Below are 17,699 nucleotides of genomic sequence, written 5' to 3'. Positions count from 1 at the left end.
AGGAAATGATAGAAAGCTCAATGGGTGAACTGAGATTGAAAGAGGCAGAAATGGTGAGAGAAAATGAGAACATGGAAAACAAGATGGCTAGACTCAAAGACGAAGAGGATAGAATGCGGGAAGAAATAGGAAGGAAGGTGGACAACTTGAAGCAGGAAAGTCATGAAATCAAAAGACTTAGAGATGAAATTGACAGTGAAAAGGACCAGCTGAATGCAAAATTGCTTGAGTTGGAAAAAATGCGTGAAGAACTAGATAGAGAGAAGAAGGAAGTGAAAGACAGGAAGGATGAAGTACTGAAAGAGAAAGATCAGTTGGAAGAGAGGCAAGATAAGATCAGTAAGGAGAAAGAGGAATTGGATATCAGTCTTGAACTGATGAAAAGACAAAGGGAAGACTTGACGAGCTTGAAGGCTGAAGCAGAAGCACAGACCGAGCCTATGGAAAAAGACTGGAAGGAAAAGCTCACGAGGGAAAGACAACAACTTGAAGATGTAAAGGAGGAGATACAGAAGGAAAAAGAAGCCTTTGAGAGAAAGACGGGATTGACCATGAAAGAAAGAGATGAGTTTGAGCTGATGAAGTCTGAAACCCAGGGTCAATTGGAGGAAATAGAACAAAACAAACAAGACATTCGTGTGGAGAAGGAAAAGCTGGATCAGATCAAAGCTGAGTTAGAAAGACGATCTGAAAACATAAATCAGGTCATGGATGAGACAAGACGGGAGAGGGGGAAGGTTGAAGAACTGGCTATCCAAACTCAAAAACAAAGAGAAGAAATGGTGGGTTTCATGGAAAAGATCAAACAAAAGCAGAACGAACTGGAACTCATGAATGACAAGATTGAAAGAGAGAAACAAGACATCGAAGAAAGTCGGGATGTGCTAACAAAGGAGAGAGAGGAGCTGGAACAAATGAGGAATGAGACACAGCGACAGAGAGAGGAGACAGAATCTCACATGGAAGACCAAAGGAAAGAGAAAGAACATCTGGAACAAATGACGACGGACATGAAAAAACAGTTCCTAGAGATGGATAATGACAAGGAAATGATAGAAAGCTCAATAGGTGAACTGAGATTGAAAGAGGCAGAAATGGTGAGAGAAAAGGAGAACATGGAAAACAAGATGGCTAGACTCAAAGACGAAGAGGATAGAATGCGGGAAGAAATAGGAAGGAAGGTGGACAACTTGAAGCAGGAAAGTCATGAAATCAAAAGACTTAGAGATGAAATTGACAGTGAAAAGGACCAGCTGAATGCAAAATTGCTTGAGTTGGAAAAAATGCGTGAAGAACTAGATAGAGAGAAGAAGGAAGTGAAAGACAGGAAGGATGAAGTACTGAAAGAGAAAGATCAGTTGGAAGAGAGGCAAGATAAGATCAGTAAGGAGAAAGAGGAATTGGATATCAGTCTTGAACTGATGAAAAGACAAAGGGAAGACTTGACGAGCTTGAAGGCTGAAGCAGAAGCACAGACCGATCCTATGGAAAAAGACTGGAAGGAAAAGCTCACGAGGGAAAGACAACAACTTGAAGATGTAAAGGAGGAGATACAGAAGGAAAAAGAAGCCTTTGAGAGAAAGAAGGGATTGACCATGAAAGAAAGAGATGAGTTTGAGCTGATGAAGTCTGAAACCCAGGGTCAAATGGTGGAAATAGAACAAAGCAAACAAGACATTCGTGTGGAGAAGGAAAAGCTGGATCAGATCAAAGCTGAGTTAGAAAGACGATCTGAAAACATAAATCAGGTCATGGATGAGACAAGACGGGAGAGGGGGAAGGTTGAAGAACTGGCTATCCAAACTCAAAAACAAAGAGAAGAAATGGTGGGTTTCATGGAAAAGAACAACCAAAAGCAGAACGAACTGGAACTCATGAATAACAAGATTGAAAGAGAGAAACAAGACATCGAAGAAAGTCGGGATGTGCTAACAAAGGAGAGAGAGGAGCTGGAACAAATGAGGAATGAGACACAGCGACAGAGAGAGGAGACAGAATCTCACATGGAAGACCAAAGGAAAGAGAAAGAACATCTGGAACAAATGACGACGGACATGAAAAAACAGTTGCTAGAGATGGATAATGACAAGGAAATGATAGAAAGCTCAATGGGTGAACTGAGATTGAAAGAGGCAGAAATGGTGAGAGAAAAGGAGAACATGGAAAACAAGATGGCTAGACTCAAAGACGAAGAGGATAGAATGCGGGAAGAAATAGGAAGGAAGGTGGACAACTTGAAGCAGGAAAGTCATGAAATCAAAAGACTTAGAGATGAAATTGACAGTGAAAAGGACCAGCTGAATACAAAATTGCTTGAGTTGGAAAAAATGCGTGAAGAACTAGATAGAGAGAAGAAGGAAGTGAAAGACAGGAAGGATGAAGTACTGAAAGAGAAAGATCAGTTGGAAGAGAGGCGAGATAAGATCAGTAAGGAGAAAGAGGAATTGGATATCAGTCTTGAACTGATGAAAAGACAAAGGGAAGACTTGACGAGCTTGAAGGCTGAAGCAGAAGCAAAGACCGAGCCTATGGAAAAAGACTGGAAGGAAAAGCTCACGAGGGAAAGACAACAACTTGAAGATGTAAAGGAGGAGATACAGAAGGAAAAAGAAGCCTTTGAGAGAAAGACGGGATTGACCATGAAAGAAAGAGATGAGTTTGAGCTGATGAAGTCTGAAACCCAGGGACAATTGGAGGAAATAGAACAAAACAAACAAGACATTCGTGTGGAGAAGGAAAAGCTGGATCAGATCAAAGCTGAGTTAGAAAGGCGATCTGAAAACATAAATCAGGTCATGGATGAGACAAGACGGGAGAGGGGGAAGGTTGAAGAACTGGCTATCCAAACTCAAAAACAAAGAGAAGAAATGGTGGGTTTCATGGAAAATAACAAACAAAAGCAGAATGAACTGGAACTCATGAATGACAAGATTGAAAGAGAGAAACAAGACATCGAAGAAAGTCGGGATGTGCTAACAAAGGAGAGAGAGGAGCTGGAACAAATGAGGAATGAGACACAGCGACAGAGAGAGGAGACAGAATCTCACATGGAAGACCAAAGGAAAGAGAAAGAACATCTGGAACAAATGACGACGGACATGAAAAAACAGTTGCTAGAGATGGATCATGACAAGGAAATGATAGAAAGCTCAATGGGTGAACTGAGATTGAAAGAGGCAGAAATGGTGAGAGAAAAGGAGAACATGGAAAATAAGATGGCTAGACTCAAAGACGAAGAGGATAGAATGCGGGAAGAAATAGGAAGGAAGATGGACAACTTGAAGCAGGAAAGTCATGAAATCAAAAGACTTCGAAATGAAACTGACAGTGAAAAGGACCAGCTGAATGCAAAATTGCTTGAGTTGGAAAAAATGCGTGAAGAACTAGATAGAGAGAAGAAGGAAGTGAAAGACAGGAAGGATGAAGTACTGAAAGAGAAAGATCAGTTGGAAGAGAGGCAAGATAAGATCAGTAAGGAGAAAGAGGAATTGGATATCAGTCTTGAACTGATGAAAAGACAAAGGGAAGACTTGACGAGCTTGAAGGCTGAAGCAGAAGCACAGACCGAGCCTATGGAAAAAGACTGGAAGGAAAAGCTCACGAGGGAAAGACAACAACTTGAAGATGTAAAGGAGGAGATACAGAAGGAAAAAGAAGCCTTTGAGAGAAAGAAGGGATTGACCATGAAAGAAAGAGATGTGTTTGAGCTGATGAAGTCTGAAACCCAGGGTCAATTGGTGGAAATAGAACAAAGCAAACAAGACATTCGTGTGGAGAAGGAAAAGCTGGATCAGATCAAAGCTGAGTTAGAAAGGCGATCTGAAAACATAAATCAGGTCATGGATGAGACAAGACGGGAGAGGGGGAAGGTTGAAGAACTGGCTATCCAAACTCAAAAACAAAGAGAAGAAATGGTGGGTTTCATGGAAAAGAACAACCAAAAGCAGAACGAACTGGAACTCATGAATGTCAAGATTGAAAGAGAGAAACAAGACCTCGAAGAAAGTCGGGATGTGCTAACAAAGGAGAGAGAGGAGCTGGAACAAATGAGGAATGAGACACAGCGACAGAGAGAGGAGACAGAATCTCACATGGAAGACCAAAGGAAAGAGAAAGAACATCTGGAACAAATGACGACGGACATGAAAAAACAGTTGCTAGAGATGGATAATGACAAGGAAATGATAGAAAGCTCAATAGGTGAACTGAGATTGAAAGAGGCAGAAATGGTGAGAGAAAAGGAGAACATGGAAAACAAGATGGCTAGACTCAAAGATGAAGAGGATAGAATGCGGGAAGAAATAGGAAGGAAGATGGACAACTTGAGGCAGGAAAGTCATGAAATCAAAAGACTTAGAGATGAAATTGACAGTGAAAAGGACCAGCTGAATGCAAAATTGCTTGAGTTGGAAAAAATGCGTGAAGAACTAGATAGAGAGAAGAAGGAAGTGAAAGACAGGAAGGATGAAATACTGAAAGAGAGAGATCAGTTGGAAGAGAGGCGAGGTAAGATCAGTAAGGAGAAAGAGGAATTGGATATCAGTCTTGAACTGATGAAAAGACAAAGGGAAGACTTGACGAGCTTGAAGGCTGAAGCAGAAGCACAGACCGAGCCTATGGAAAAAGACTGGAAGGAAAAGCTCACGAGGGAAAGACAACAACTTGAAGATGTAAAGGAGGAGAATACAGAAGGAAAAAGAAGCCTTTGAGAGAAAGAAGGGATTGACCATGAAAGAAAGAGATGAGTTTGAGCTGATGAAGTCTGAAACCCAGGGACAAATGGAGGAAATAGAACAAAACAAACAAGACATTCGTGTGGAGAAGGAAAAGCTGGATCAGATCAAAGCTGAGTTAGAAAGGCGATCTGAAAACATAAATCAGGTCATGGATGAGACAAGACGGGAGAGGGGGAAGGTTGAAGAACTGGCTATCCAAACTCAAAAACAAAGAGAAGAAATGGTGGGTTTCATGGAAAAGATCAAACAAAAGCAGAACGAACTGGAACTCATGAATGTCAAGATTGAAAGAGAGAAACAAGACCTCGAAGAAAGTCGGGATGTGCTAACAAAGGAGAGAGAGGAGCTGGAACAAATGAGGAATGAGACACAGCGACAGAGAGAGGAGACAGAATCTCACATGGAAGACCAAAGGAAAGAGAAAGAACATCTGGAACAAATGACGACGGACATGAAAAAACAGTTGCTAGAGATGGATAATGACAAGGAAATGATAGAAAGCTCAATAGGTGAACTGAGATTGAAAGAGGCAGAAATGGTGAGAGAAAAGGAGAACATGGAAAACAAGATGGCTAGACTCAAAGATGAAGAGGATAGAATGCGGGAAGAAATAGGAAGGAAGATGGACAACTTGAGGCAGGAAAGTCATGAAATCAAAAGACTTAGAGATGAAATTGACAGTGAAAAGGACCAGCTGAATGCAAAATTGCTTGAGTTGGAAAAAATGCGTGAAGAACTAGATAGAGAGAAGAAGGAAGTGAAAGACAGGAAGGATGAAATACTGAAAGAGAGAGATCAGTTGGAAGAGAGGCGAGGTAAGATCAGTAAGGAGAAAGAGGAATTGGATATCAGTCTTGAACTGATGAAAAGACAAAGGGAAGACTTGACGAGCTTGAAGGCTGAAGCAGAAGCACAGACCGAGCCTATGGAAAAAGACTGGAAGGAAAACCTCACGAGGGAAAGACAACAACTTGAAGATGTAAAGGAGGAGAATCAGAAGGAAAAAGAAGCCTTTGAGAGAAAGAAGGGATTGACCATGAAAGAAAGAGATGAGTTTGAGCTGATGAAGTCTGAAACCCAGGGACAAATGGAGGAAATAGAACAAAACAAACAAGACATTCGTGTGGAGAAGGAAAAGCTGGATCAGATCAAAGCTGAGTTAGAAAGGCGATCTGAAAACATAAATCAGGTCATGGATGAGACAAGACGGGAGAGGGGGAAGGTTGAAGAACTGGCTATCCAAACTCAAAAACAAAGAGAAGAAATGGTGGGTTTCATGGAAAAGATCAAACAAAAGCAGAACGAACTGGAACTCATGAATGTCAAGATTGAAAGAGAGAAACAAGACCTCGAAGAAAGTCGGGATGTGCTAACAAAGGAGAGAGAGGAGCTGGAACAAATGAGGAATGAGACACAGCGACAGAGAGAGGAGACAGAATCTCACATGGAAGACCAAAGGAAAGAGAAAGAACATCTGGAACAAATGACGACGGACATGAAAAAACAGTTGCTAGAGATGCATAATGACAAGGAAATGATAGAAAGCTCAATAGGTGAACTGAGATTGAAAGAGGCAGAAATGGTGAGAGAAAAGGAGAACATGGAAAACAAGATGGCTAGACTCAAAGATGAAGAGGATAGAATGCGGGAAGAAATAGGAAGGAAGATGGACAACTTGAAGCAGGAAAGTCATGAAATCAAAAGACTTAGAGATGAAATTGACAGTGAAAAGGACCAGCTGAATGCAAAATTGCTTGAGTTGGAAAAAATGCGTGAAGAACTAGATAGAGAGAAGAAGGAAGTGAAAGACAGGAAGGATGAAATACTGAAAGAGAGAGATCAGTTGGAAGAGAGGCGAGGTAAGATCAGTAAGGAGAAAGAGGAATTGGATATCAGTCTTGAACTGATGAAAAGACAAAGGGAAGACTTGACGAGCTTGAAGGCTGAAGCAGAAGCACAGACCGAGCCTATGGAAAAAGACTGGAAGGAAAACCTCACGAGGGAAAGACAACAACTTGAAGATGTAAAGGAGGAGATACAGAAGGAAAAAGAAGCCTTTGAGAGAAAGAAGGGATTGACCATGAAAGAAAGAGATGAGTTTGAGCTGATGAAGTCTGAAACCCAGGGACAAATGGAGGAAATAGAACAAAACAAACAAGACATTCGTGTGGAGAAGGAAAAGCTGGATCAGATCAAAGCTGAGTTAGAAAGGCGATCTGAAAACATAAATCAGGTCATGGATGAGACAAGACGGGAGAGGGGGAAGGTTGAAGAACTGGCTATCCAAACTCAAAAACAAAGAGAAGAAATGGTGGGTTTCATGGAAAAGATCAAACAAAAGCAGAACGAACTGGAACTCATGAATGTCAAGATTGAAAGAGAGAAACAAGACCTCGAAGAAAGTCGGGATGTGCTAACAAAGGAGAGAGAGGAGCTGGAACAAATGAGGAATGAGACACAGCGACAGAGAGAGGAGACAGAATCTCACATGGAAGACCAAAGGAAAGAGAAAGAACATCTGGAACAAATGACGACGGACATGAAAAAACAGTTGCTAGAGATGCATAATGACAAGGAAATGATAGAAAGCTCAATAGGTGAACTGAGATTGAAAGAGGCAGAAATGGTGAGAGAAAAGGAGAACATGGAAAACAAGATGGCTAGACTCAAAGATGAAGAGGATAGAATGCGGGAAGAAATAGGAAGGAAGATGGACAACTTGAAGCAGGAAAGTCATGAAATCAAAAGACTTAGAGATGAAATTGACAGTGAAAAGGACCAGCTGAATGCAAAATTGCTTGAGTTGGAAAAAATGCGTGAAGAACTAGATAGAGAGAAGAAGGAAGTGAAAGACAGGAAGGATGAAGTACTGAAAGAGAAAGATCAGTTGGAAGAGAGGCAAGATAAGATCAGTAAGGAGAAAGAGGAATTGGATATCAGTCTTGAACTGATGAAAAGACAAAGGGAAGACTTGACGAGCTTGAAGGCTGAAGCAGAAGCACAGACCGAGCCTATGGAAAAAGACTGGAAGGAAAAGCTCACGAGGGAAAGACAACAACTTGAAGATGTAAAGGAGGAGATACAGAAGGAAAAAGAAGCCTTTGAGAGAAAGAAGGGATTGACCATGAAAGAAAGAGATGAGTTTGAGCTGATGAAGTCTGAAACCCAGGGACAATTGGAGGAAATAGAACAAAACAAACAAGACATTCGTGTGGAGAAGGAAAAGCTGGATCAGATCAAAGCTGAGTTAGAAAGGCGATCTGAAAACATAAATCAGGTCATGGATGACACAAGACGGGAGAGGGGGAAGGTTGAAGAACTGGCTATCCAAACTCAAAAACAAAGAGAAGAAATGGTGGGTTTCATGGAAAAGATCAAACAAAAGCAGAACGAACTGGAACTCATGAATGTCAAGATTGAAAGAGAGAAACAAGACCTCGAAGAAAGTCGGGATGTGCTAACAAAGGAGAGAGAGGAGCTGGAACAAATGAGGAATGAGACACAGCGACAGAGAGAGGAGACAGAATATCACATGGAAGACCAAAGGAAAGAGAAAGAACATCTGGAACAAATGACGACGGACATGAAAAAACAGTTGCTAGAGATGGATAATGACAAGGAAATGATAGAAAGCTCAATGGGTGAACTGAGATTGAAAGAGGCAGAAATGGTGAGAGAAAAGGAGAACATGGAAAACAAGATGGCTAGACTCAAAGATGAAGAGGATAGAATGCGGGAAGAAATAGGAAGGAAGATGGACAACTTGAAGCAGGAAAGTCATGAAATCAAAAGACTTAGAGATGAAATTGACAGTGAAAAGGACCAGCTGAATGCAAAATTGCTTGAGTTGGAAAAAATGCGTGAAGAACTAGATAGAGAGAAGAAGGAAGTGAAGGACAGGAAGGATGAAGTACTGAAAGAGAAAGATCAGTTGGAAGAGAGGCGAGATAAGATCAGTAAGGAGAAAGAGGAATTGGATATCAGTCTTGAACTGATGAAAAGACAAAGGGAAGACTTGACGAGCTTGAAGGTTGAAGCAGAAGCACAGACCGAGCCTATGGAAAAAGACTGGAAGGAAAAGCTCACGAGGGAAAGACAACAACTTGAAGATGTAAAGGAGGAGATACAGAAGGAAAAAGAAGCCTTTGAGAGAAAGAAGGGATTGACCATGAAAGAAAGAGATGAGTTTGAGCTGATGAAGTCTGAAACCCAGGGACAGTTGGAAGAAATAAAACAAATCCAGATGGAAAGGGAGGAAATGAAAAGTGTTATTGAGGATTTCAAGAGAAAAGAATCTAATTGGGAAGTGATGAAAACGGAGATTGAGACAAAGAAACGAGAAACAGAAAATATCATGGAAATGATCTCAAAAGAAAAGGACAACATCGAAAAAATGAAGATTGAAATTGAAAGAGAGAGGGAAGAAATTGATATCACCAAGGGCAAGATGGTGAAGGAGATGGATGAGCTGGAACAGAGAAAAGCTGAGATCGAGAATGGAAAATATGAAGCAGAAAGGCTGATGGCTGAACTGAAAGAGGAAGAGCAAAGTATGAAGAAAGAAATGTGCACGATGAAAGACAGTCTAGAGCAGATCAAAGCTGGAATACAACCACAGAGAGAAGACATTGAAAGCAAGATGGTGGAGCTGAATGTCCAAAAGGCTGAGTTGGAAAATGCTATGACAGATATTGACAGACAAAAAGAGGACATGCAATACCAAAGACAGCAAATTGAACAAAACAAACAACAGATGATAAAGGAAAAGGATGATCTGGAAAGGATGAAGATGGAGATAGAGACACGATCAGAAAATCTAGAAACTCTTTTTGAGAAAACAAAGAGGGAGAAAGAGGATGCTGAGATAATGGCTATTCAAGTCCAGAAGGAAAGGAAGGAAATTGAAAGTGTTGTCGAAGAGAACAACAAACGGACAGAGAAACTGGAATTCATGAAAACTGAGGTGGATAAAGAGAAACAAGAAACAGAAAACATCAAGGACATGGTAACAAAGGAGAAAAGTGAACTGGAACAGATCAAGATGGCGTTAGAGACACGATCTGAACATCTAGACAACATAATGGACGAGACAAAGAGGGAGAAAGAGAATGTTAATGACATGACTGTCCAAATCCAGAAAGAAAAAGAGGACATTGAAAACTTGACAGTCAACAACAACAGACAGAGAGAGGAACTGGAATTGATGAAAGCTGAACTAGAGAAAGAGAAATCAAAGACTGAAAATGTCAAGGATGTGCTATCAAAGCAAAAGAATGATCTTAAACAAATGAAGATTGAGATGGAAAGAGAGAGAGAAGAAATGAATAACACTAAGGACAATATTGCAGTTGATATGAATGAGCTGGAACAGAGAAAAGCTGAGATAGAGAATAGAAAATATGAAGCAGAAAGTTGGATGGCTGAACTGAAAGAGGAAAAGCAAAGAGTGAAGGAGGAAATCTGCAAGATGAAGGAGAACCTGGAACAGATCCAGACAGGAATACAACTACAGAAAGAAGACATTGAAAGCAAGATGGAGGAGCTGAATGTAAAACAGGCTGAGATGAATAAGGCTATGACAGATATCAACAGAAAAAAAGAGGAAACACAAAATCAAAGGGAAGAAATACAACAAGACAAACAAAAGATGCAAGATGAAAAGGATGAACTGGAACAGATCAAGATGGAGTTACAAACACGATCAGATAATCTGGAAAACCTCATTGAGGAGACAATGAGGAAGAAGGAGAACATTGAAAGTATGGCTTTTCAGATTCAGAAGGAAAGGGAGGAAGTTGAAAGTATTGTTGAGGATATCAAGACAAGGAAAGCTGATCTGGAATTGATGAAAGCAACGGCTGAAGTAGAGAAGCAAGAAACAGAAAACATCAAGGAAATGATCTCTAAGGAAAAAGACAAACTAGAACAAATGACGATTGAGATTGAAAGAGAGAAGGAAGAAATTGATATCACCAAGGACAAAATTGAAATGGATATGTATGAGCTGGAAAATAGAAAGGCTGAGGTAGAGAATGGAAAATATCAATCTGAAAAACTGATTGCTGAATTGAAGGAGGAAGACCAAAGAATGAGGGAGGATATCAGGAAGATGAAAGAAAACCTAGATACTGAAATACAGCTGAAGAGAGATGATATTGAAAGTAAAATGGAAGAGTTGGATGTCAAAAAGAGAGAGCTGGAAAACATGTTGACCGATATTTACAGAGAAAAGGAGGAAATACAAAACCAGAGAAAGGAAATAGAAGAAGAGAAACAAAATATACAAGATGAAAAGGATGGGCTGGAACAGATCAAGGCTGATTTACAGATGAAGAGCAAAAAGGAGAATGTTGAGGGCATGGCTGTCCAATTCCAGAAGGAAAAGGAGGAAATTCAAAGTGTAATGGTAGAACCCGAGATAAGAAGACAAGTACTGGAATTTACAAAAGTGGAGGTAGAGAAGGAAGAAACAGAGAATATCAAGGACATTGTATTAAAGGATCAAAAGTATCTGGAACAAATGAAGATTGAGATGGAAAGAGAAAGAGAAGAAATTGATAATACCAAGATCAAGATAGCAATCGATATGGAAAGGCTGGAAGCGACAAAGGTTGTAACAGAGAGAAAACTGAAAGAAGAAGAACAACAAATGAGGGAGGTTATCAAGAAGATGAAAAGCAATCTGGAGCAGATTGATGCTGAAATGCAGCTGAAGAGAGAGGACATTGAAAGTAAAATGGAAGAGCTGAATGTCAAAAAGAAAGAGTTGGAGAACACCATGACAAGTATCAACAGACAGAAAGAGGACATGCAAAACAAGAGGGAGGAAATGGAACAAGAGAAACAAAAGATGCAAGATGAAAAGTATGAGCTGGAACAGATTAAGATAAAGTTACAAAAACGATCAAAACTTCTAGACAATCTAATTGAGGAGACAAAGATGGAGAAGGAGACTATTGAGGACATGACTGTCCAAACCCAGAAGCAAAAGGAGGAAATTAAAAGTGTTATTGAGGATATCAAGACAAAGAAAGATGAATTGAAATTAATTAAAGCTGAGATAGAGAAAGGAAAAGAAGAAACACAAAACATCAAGGACATGGTATCAAGCGAGAAAAACAATCTGAAACAAATTGGGCTTGAATTGGAAAGAGAGAGAGAGAAAATGGATAAAAGCAAGGGAACATTAGAAACAGATGTTGGTAAGCTAGAACGAAGAAAGTTTGAGGATGAACAGTGGATTTATGAATTGAAAGAAGAAGAGCAAAGAATGAGGGAGGATATCGAGAAGATGAAAGACAACCAAGAGCAGATCAATGCTGAAATACAATTACAGCGAGAGGACATTGCAGCCCAAATGGCGGAGATAAATGTAAAAAAATCAGACTTGGAAAACATCCAAGCTGATCTAGACAGACAGAAAGTAGAACATGATGAGATTAAAAAATATATATTTGTGGAAAAGAATCAACTGGACGAGAGGACTGCTGCCTTGCAAAAACAAAGGGAAGAGGTGGGTAAAATCATGGAACCAACAGCTATTGTGAAGAAAGATGTAATAATGGCTGAAGTACAAACACAGACAGAGCCCATGGAAGACAGCTTGGAGGAACAGCTCAAAAGGGACATGGAAGAAGTTGAAGGTCATGGCATAGATAAAGAGGACCTGGAACAAACCAACAGGCTGACAATGATAGAGAGGGATGAGTTGGCATCCATGAAGTCTGAAATAGTAAAACAAAGACAGGAAATAGAGGAGAACAAACTAAAGATACAGGATGAGAAGGATGAGATTGAAAAGATCAAGAATGATTTACAGAAACGGTCAGAGAATCTAGACAACCTCATGGAAGAGACAAAGAGGGAAAAGGAGAATGTTAAGGACAGGGCTGTTCAAATTCAGAAGGACAAGGAGGAAATTGAGCATGATATTGAGGATAGCAAGACAAAGAACGCTGAACTGGAAATGTTGAAAGCTGAGATAAAGACAGAGAAACAAGAAACATTCAACCTGAAGGACATGATATCAAAGGAGAAACGTGACTTGGAACAAATTAAGATGAAGATGGAAAAAGAAATACAAGAATTGGATAACACCAAGGACATGATAGAAATTGATATTAGTCAGCTGGAACAAAGAAGGGTTGAGTTAGAAGGAGAAGAAGATGGAATGAAAAATCTGATGGCTTCACTGAAAGAGGAAGAGCAGAGTATGAAAGAGAATATTGGGAAGATGAAAGAAAATTTAGAGCAGATTAATGCTGAAATACAACTACAGAGAGATGACATTGCAACCCAAATGGAAGAGTTAAATGTCAAAAAAGAAGAGTTGGAAAACATTCAAATGGACATCGACAGACAAAAAGAACAGATGGACAAAACACAAAATGCTATAATCATGGAAAAGAATGAACTGGAAGAGAAGCTTGCTGGCATGCAAAAACAAACGGAGGAGGTGGAAGCCATCATTGAAATGACAAAGAGGGAGAAGGAGGATGTGATGAGGATAAAGGCTGAAATAGAGGAACAGAAAGCTCAAATGGAAGACAACCTGATGGAAACTCTGAAACACGACAGAGAAGAACTTGAATGCCTGAAAGAAACAGAAAGAAAGGAGGAAACTAAGGGCATAAAAGAGAAGACAGAGAGGGAGAAGGATGGGTTAGAACGGGTTAACATAGATTCCCAGAGAGTGTTGGAAGATCTGGAGAACGTTGTGGAGGAAACCATGGAGAAAGAGGGTACAGAGGAAATGGCTATCCAAATACAAAAGCAAATGGAGGACAATGTGAGAATCATTGAGGAGATGGAGCAAAAGAAGGCATATTTAGAGCTGATGAATGTTAAGATGAAAAGTGAGAGAGAAGAAATAGACTCTAACAAGGCCATGATTGAAAGGGAGAAGGATGACCTGCAACAAATGAAGTCTAAGATTACACAGCAAAGATGCGAAATTGAACAAATTACAACCGTCTTAAAGGATGAGAAGGACACTCTTGAGCAATTTAAGACTGATATGGAAAGACAGAGACAAGAGATGATGAACAATATGGACTTGGTGGAAAGAGAGAGAGATGAACTGGAAAAGACAAGGTCTGAGATGGATGAGTTGGAACACATGACAGCTAAAATAGAAAGACCGAAGGAGGAAATTGACAAAAGAAAGGGTGCAGCAATGATGGAGGTGCCTCAGCTGGAGGAAAGAGAAGACAGCAATCAGAAACCGAGTTTTGAAGTCGTCTTCATCTCAGATACAACACAGACAGAAAAAATAAAGGATGAACCCGAACAAAGCGAGGTTGAGACACTTCAGACAAAGGAAGAAACGATGGACTCAATCAAGAAGGACAGAGATGATCTAGAACAAATGAGAGCTGACATACAAAAACACATGGAAGACAGAAATAAAAGCAAGAATGTGACAGATTGGGGGAAGTATGAGTTGGAACAAAGACAGTTACTACTAAACCAGCATGAGGAGGAAATAGAAAGCTTGAGGCAAAAGTTACAGGTGGAGAGAGAAGTGCTGGATGAGGTTATGAATGACATACAAAATAAGCATGACATATTAAAGAGTGAGAGGGATCAATTGGAAAAGATAAGGGTTGAGTTCCAGAGAGAAAAGGATACAGAAGGTTACTGGATTACTCAACATAAAGAAGAGGAGGGGAGGAAAATGGAACACCTGGAGCTGTCTTCTGCAGAGACAGACACTCTTAGCTCAGGAGAAAACAATATAATGGCAGTAGGCAGTAGAGAGATGGACAAGAAGAAAGAAATAACACATACAGCAGAGACAAAACAAGAAAGTGGAGACATGGAGGAAGTCAAACTGGTAAAGCAAGAAACAGAAAAAGATGTAAGCAAAACTGAGTATAAAGACAAAAGGAGCTATATAAATGCTGTGACACAAACGCAAGAAATTGAGGAAGTAGGACAGCTGAAGAATAAGGATGAGGAGGGTGAGCTTGCACTACTGATGGTTGAAATAGACAAACAGAGAAAAGAGATTGAAAACAACATGGTGGAAATAGAGAGACAGAAGAAGGAGCTGCAACAGATCAGAGCTGAGACACAGACAGCCAAAAAAGAACTGGTGGAGACTGAGATGCACAGACAGATCAAAGATTCCAGTGAGATCCAGAGACAGGTCGAAGATTCCAGTGAGATCCAGAGACAGGTCGAAGATTCCAGTGAGATCCAGAGACAGGTCAAAGATTCCACTGAGATCCAGAGACAGGTCGAAGATTCCACTGAGATCCAGAGACAGATCAAAGATTCCACTCAACTCAGAGAAGAAACTGAGAACAACCTCGGACAGAAGACAACTACAACGCAAGTGGAGTTGGATCAGACAACAGATGAAAGGCTCCCAAAGAGAGATCCTTTGGAGAAAATCCGTCAAGAGGCTCAGGCAGACAAAGAAGAGATTGAGAAGATTAAGCACAGAGTTCATGAGATGAAAGAACATCTAGAGGAAAGACTAGCAGTGATTCAGAGACATGAGTTGGTACAGAGAACAAGGATACAAAGAGAGAAAGAAGAGCTAAAGAAGATGAAAGAAGAGTTGGAGAGAGACAGCCAAGCTCTGCAAACAGAGTGGGACAGAGGCAGGAGGAAACTTCGGGAGAAGGACCAAGAGCTTGAGATGCTAAAAGTGGAGATGTTGCGAGAGATCGAGAGACTGCAGGTTAATATGGAAAAAGAGATGGAAACACTCAAGACAAGTGACAAAGGTATCCAAACCTCAGACATGGTATTAACCATAGAAGAAGAGAGAATGTGGTTGATGGAGGAATCAACAATGGAGGAGTACAGTATGCTGGCAGAAATAAGTCAAGAAACAGAGCAAACCACAGTGGATATGACATTCGCCAGTTCATCACTGGAGCTCCAGGGTCAATCAGAGGAGCTCACAGTGATAGAGGATGCTCAGATGAGCGTAGTAGGAGCAGAAGCTTCTCCATTCAGCAGGTTGCTACGGTGGCTTTGGCGCTACTGCTGTAGCTGCTGCCGCTGTTGTGACTGCTGCGGAAGGGAGTGTGAAGAAGAGGAGGAGAACATAGTATAGTCCCAACTCTTAAGTCAGCAAAATTGTGCTTCAATAGAAGCTTAGAGTACATGAAGTTAAACAACTTTAATTCAATGTGTATTTATTTTTTCATAGCTTTTCCAGATAGTTGCATTTAGTGTGCAATAGTATCGCCAGCCTTCACAACAATATCAGTGGGGCTCAAAATAAATGAATTGCTATGTAAAGACTGTGTGAAAAAAATCTCGTTGAGTAATATGAATTGTGAAACAACACCATCAGTTATTATTCATTCAGTTACATCATGTATGATATGTATTCTACTATGCCCAAGTGATATGAAATCGTTGAGATTACAATATGCAACAACCTGATTTATATGGCTAAATTGCAGTGTTGTAAGTGTTGTGCAGTATTGCAGTGCTATGTATTTACAATTATGATGAACTAAGTTTGCACTGAATATTGCATCTAGAGAGAGCAAAACGTACCTTTATTTATTTATTTATTATATTTTATAATGAAATATATATTTATTATATCTTTTTACAGCTTTTGTTAAAGGTGCACTGGATACTGAATGGACTCTCATCAAGATTTGTCGTAATAATTTGTCAAAACAAGTTATTTCTATTACTTTTAGTTTTCTTATTTTTATACACACGGAATTTGCAATAAACAAAGCGCTATTCTATATTTTTCTCAGGGACAGTTGTTGTTCTTTAAGCCAGTACTTTGTAAGTGTAAAAGCCTTGTAATTCATTTATAAGCGTGTGATTCGAATGTATTTGATTTGGTTATTTCTGCATCTCTTTCTCTATACATCCACAATTACAACAAACATTTGTTATTATGTTCTCATATGGGATGAATTTACAGTGCAGTAATGGATACTAGTAGTGACTGAAGAAGTACAAAATACACTGGATTATTTTGATATGAGTAATGGCTCCCTTTATGAACTTCAGTGAGGTCTGTGATTCACTCAGTCAGTCCTAATTTAAAAGCATTTACATTGCAAGGTTGGGTCAATAATCAGCTATGACAGTAACCCAGACACAGAGGGTTAGGTTGGCCTCAGCAGACCTAAACCATTGTTGTCGGAGGCAGCTGAAAGGGGACACTAATAAAGTAGTCATTACCCAGGAAATTGCTTAAATTGCTTAGGAAATTGCTTATGTTCCTTGTCGTGAATGGCAAGGAAAGTTACTCAAAGTTGGCACAGGAACTTGGCAGTGGGGCATACACACTTGCCCCACAACAGTGGTCTGTGAGAGCTGAGTTTGAAGTTTTACGAAAGCTTCATGTCATGTCAAAAGAATCAATGCACTATGGGCCTGTTTCCTGGTCTAAAAAGGATATGGAGACTATGCATACTTTTTATTTTTAGTTCAGGAATAGGTTTAACTAGATTATTCTCTCAAGTATCATTTTGACCCAAAGACCGATGGGAGATGCAGGAATAAAAAGCAATTCTCACTCACAATTTGACAGACACTATTAAAAGTGCAAGAATATGCAAATAAAAAAATTACATTTCTGACATTGGAGGGAACATTCATATTCCAGTGGAAAAGCACAGCTGCAATGCCTGGGAAATCCATCAATCACTTGTTGCGGTGGGGGCAGAGCTAGGGTGGTTTATCACCTTAGTTCCTTAGATTTGTACTCCTGTGGGTATCACTGGAGATAGGGGTCAGCCGAACCTGTCCTTGGTGCTCTTAGTCCGATTCCTTGTCCTCTCGTGTTTATTGCTGGGTATGGGACTTAGAGTATAAAGCATCAATTCTACCAGATAGACTAGTGCTTCCTGAGTTAGAGATTTTTAGTGGTAGTTCCTTTGTGCTAGATTCTTTATCCCTTTTAATATCTTACTATTATAGACTCATCTGTTTCCAGTAGAGGGCGTCCCTCTCCTTCCTTTGTAGGAG

The 17,699-nt window shown here is 40.1% G+C and overlaps 2 protein-coding genes across 2 annotated transcripts; both read left to right on the top strand.

The window, feature by feature from the left end:
- Nucleotides 1–71: 71 nt before the first annotated feature.
- On the top strand, nt 72–4,709 carry LOC123726614 (uncharacterized). The gene has a single exon (XM_045693759.2). It carries the CDS (start codon nt 72–74, stop codon nt 4,707–4,709), a length of 4,638 nt encoding a protein of 1,545 aa, XP_045549715.2.
- Nucleotides 4,691–16,462, top strand: LOC106597201 (uncharacterized). Its single transcript, XM_014188421.3, has one exon. The coding sequence runs from the start codon at nt 4,729–4,731 to the stop codon at nt 15,805–15,807; it is 11,079 nt and encodes a 3,692-aa protein (XP_014043896.3). The 5' UTR covers nt 4,691–4,728; the 3' UTR covers nt 15,808–16,462.
- Nucleotides 16,463–17,699: the final 1,237 nt, after the last annotated feature.

This window comes from Salmo salar, chromosome 14 (assembly GCF_965601325.2).
Source record: "Salmo salar chromosome 14, fSalSal1, whole genome shotgun sequence".
Lineage (NCBI taxonomy): Eukaryota > Metazoa > Chordata > Actinopteri > Salmoniformes > Salmonidae > Salmo > Salmo salar.
The sequence above is the reverse complement of the archived record's forward strand: the minus strand, read 5'-3'. Positions and strand labels throughout refer to the sequence as shown.

Excerpts from the sequence above, each read along its gene's own strand:
- LOC123726614 (XM_045693759.2), top strand. The coding sequence starts at position 72 with ATGGAAAACAAGATGGCTAGACTCAAAGACGAAGAGGATAGAATGCGG.
- LOC106597201 (XM_014188421.3), top strand. The coding sequence starts at position 4,729 with ATGAAAGAAAGAGATGAGTTTGAGCTGATGAAGTCTGAAACCCAGGGA.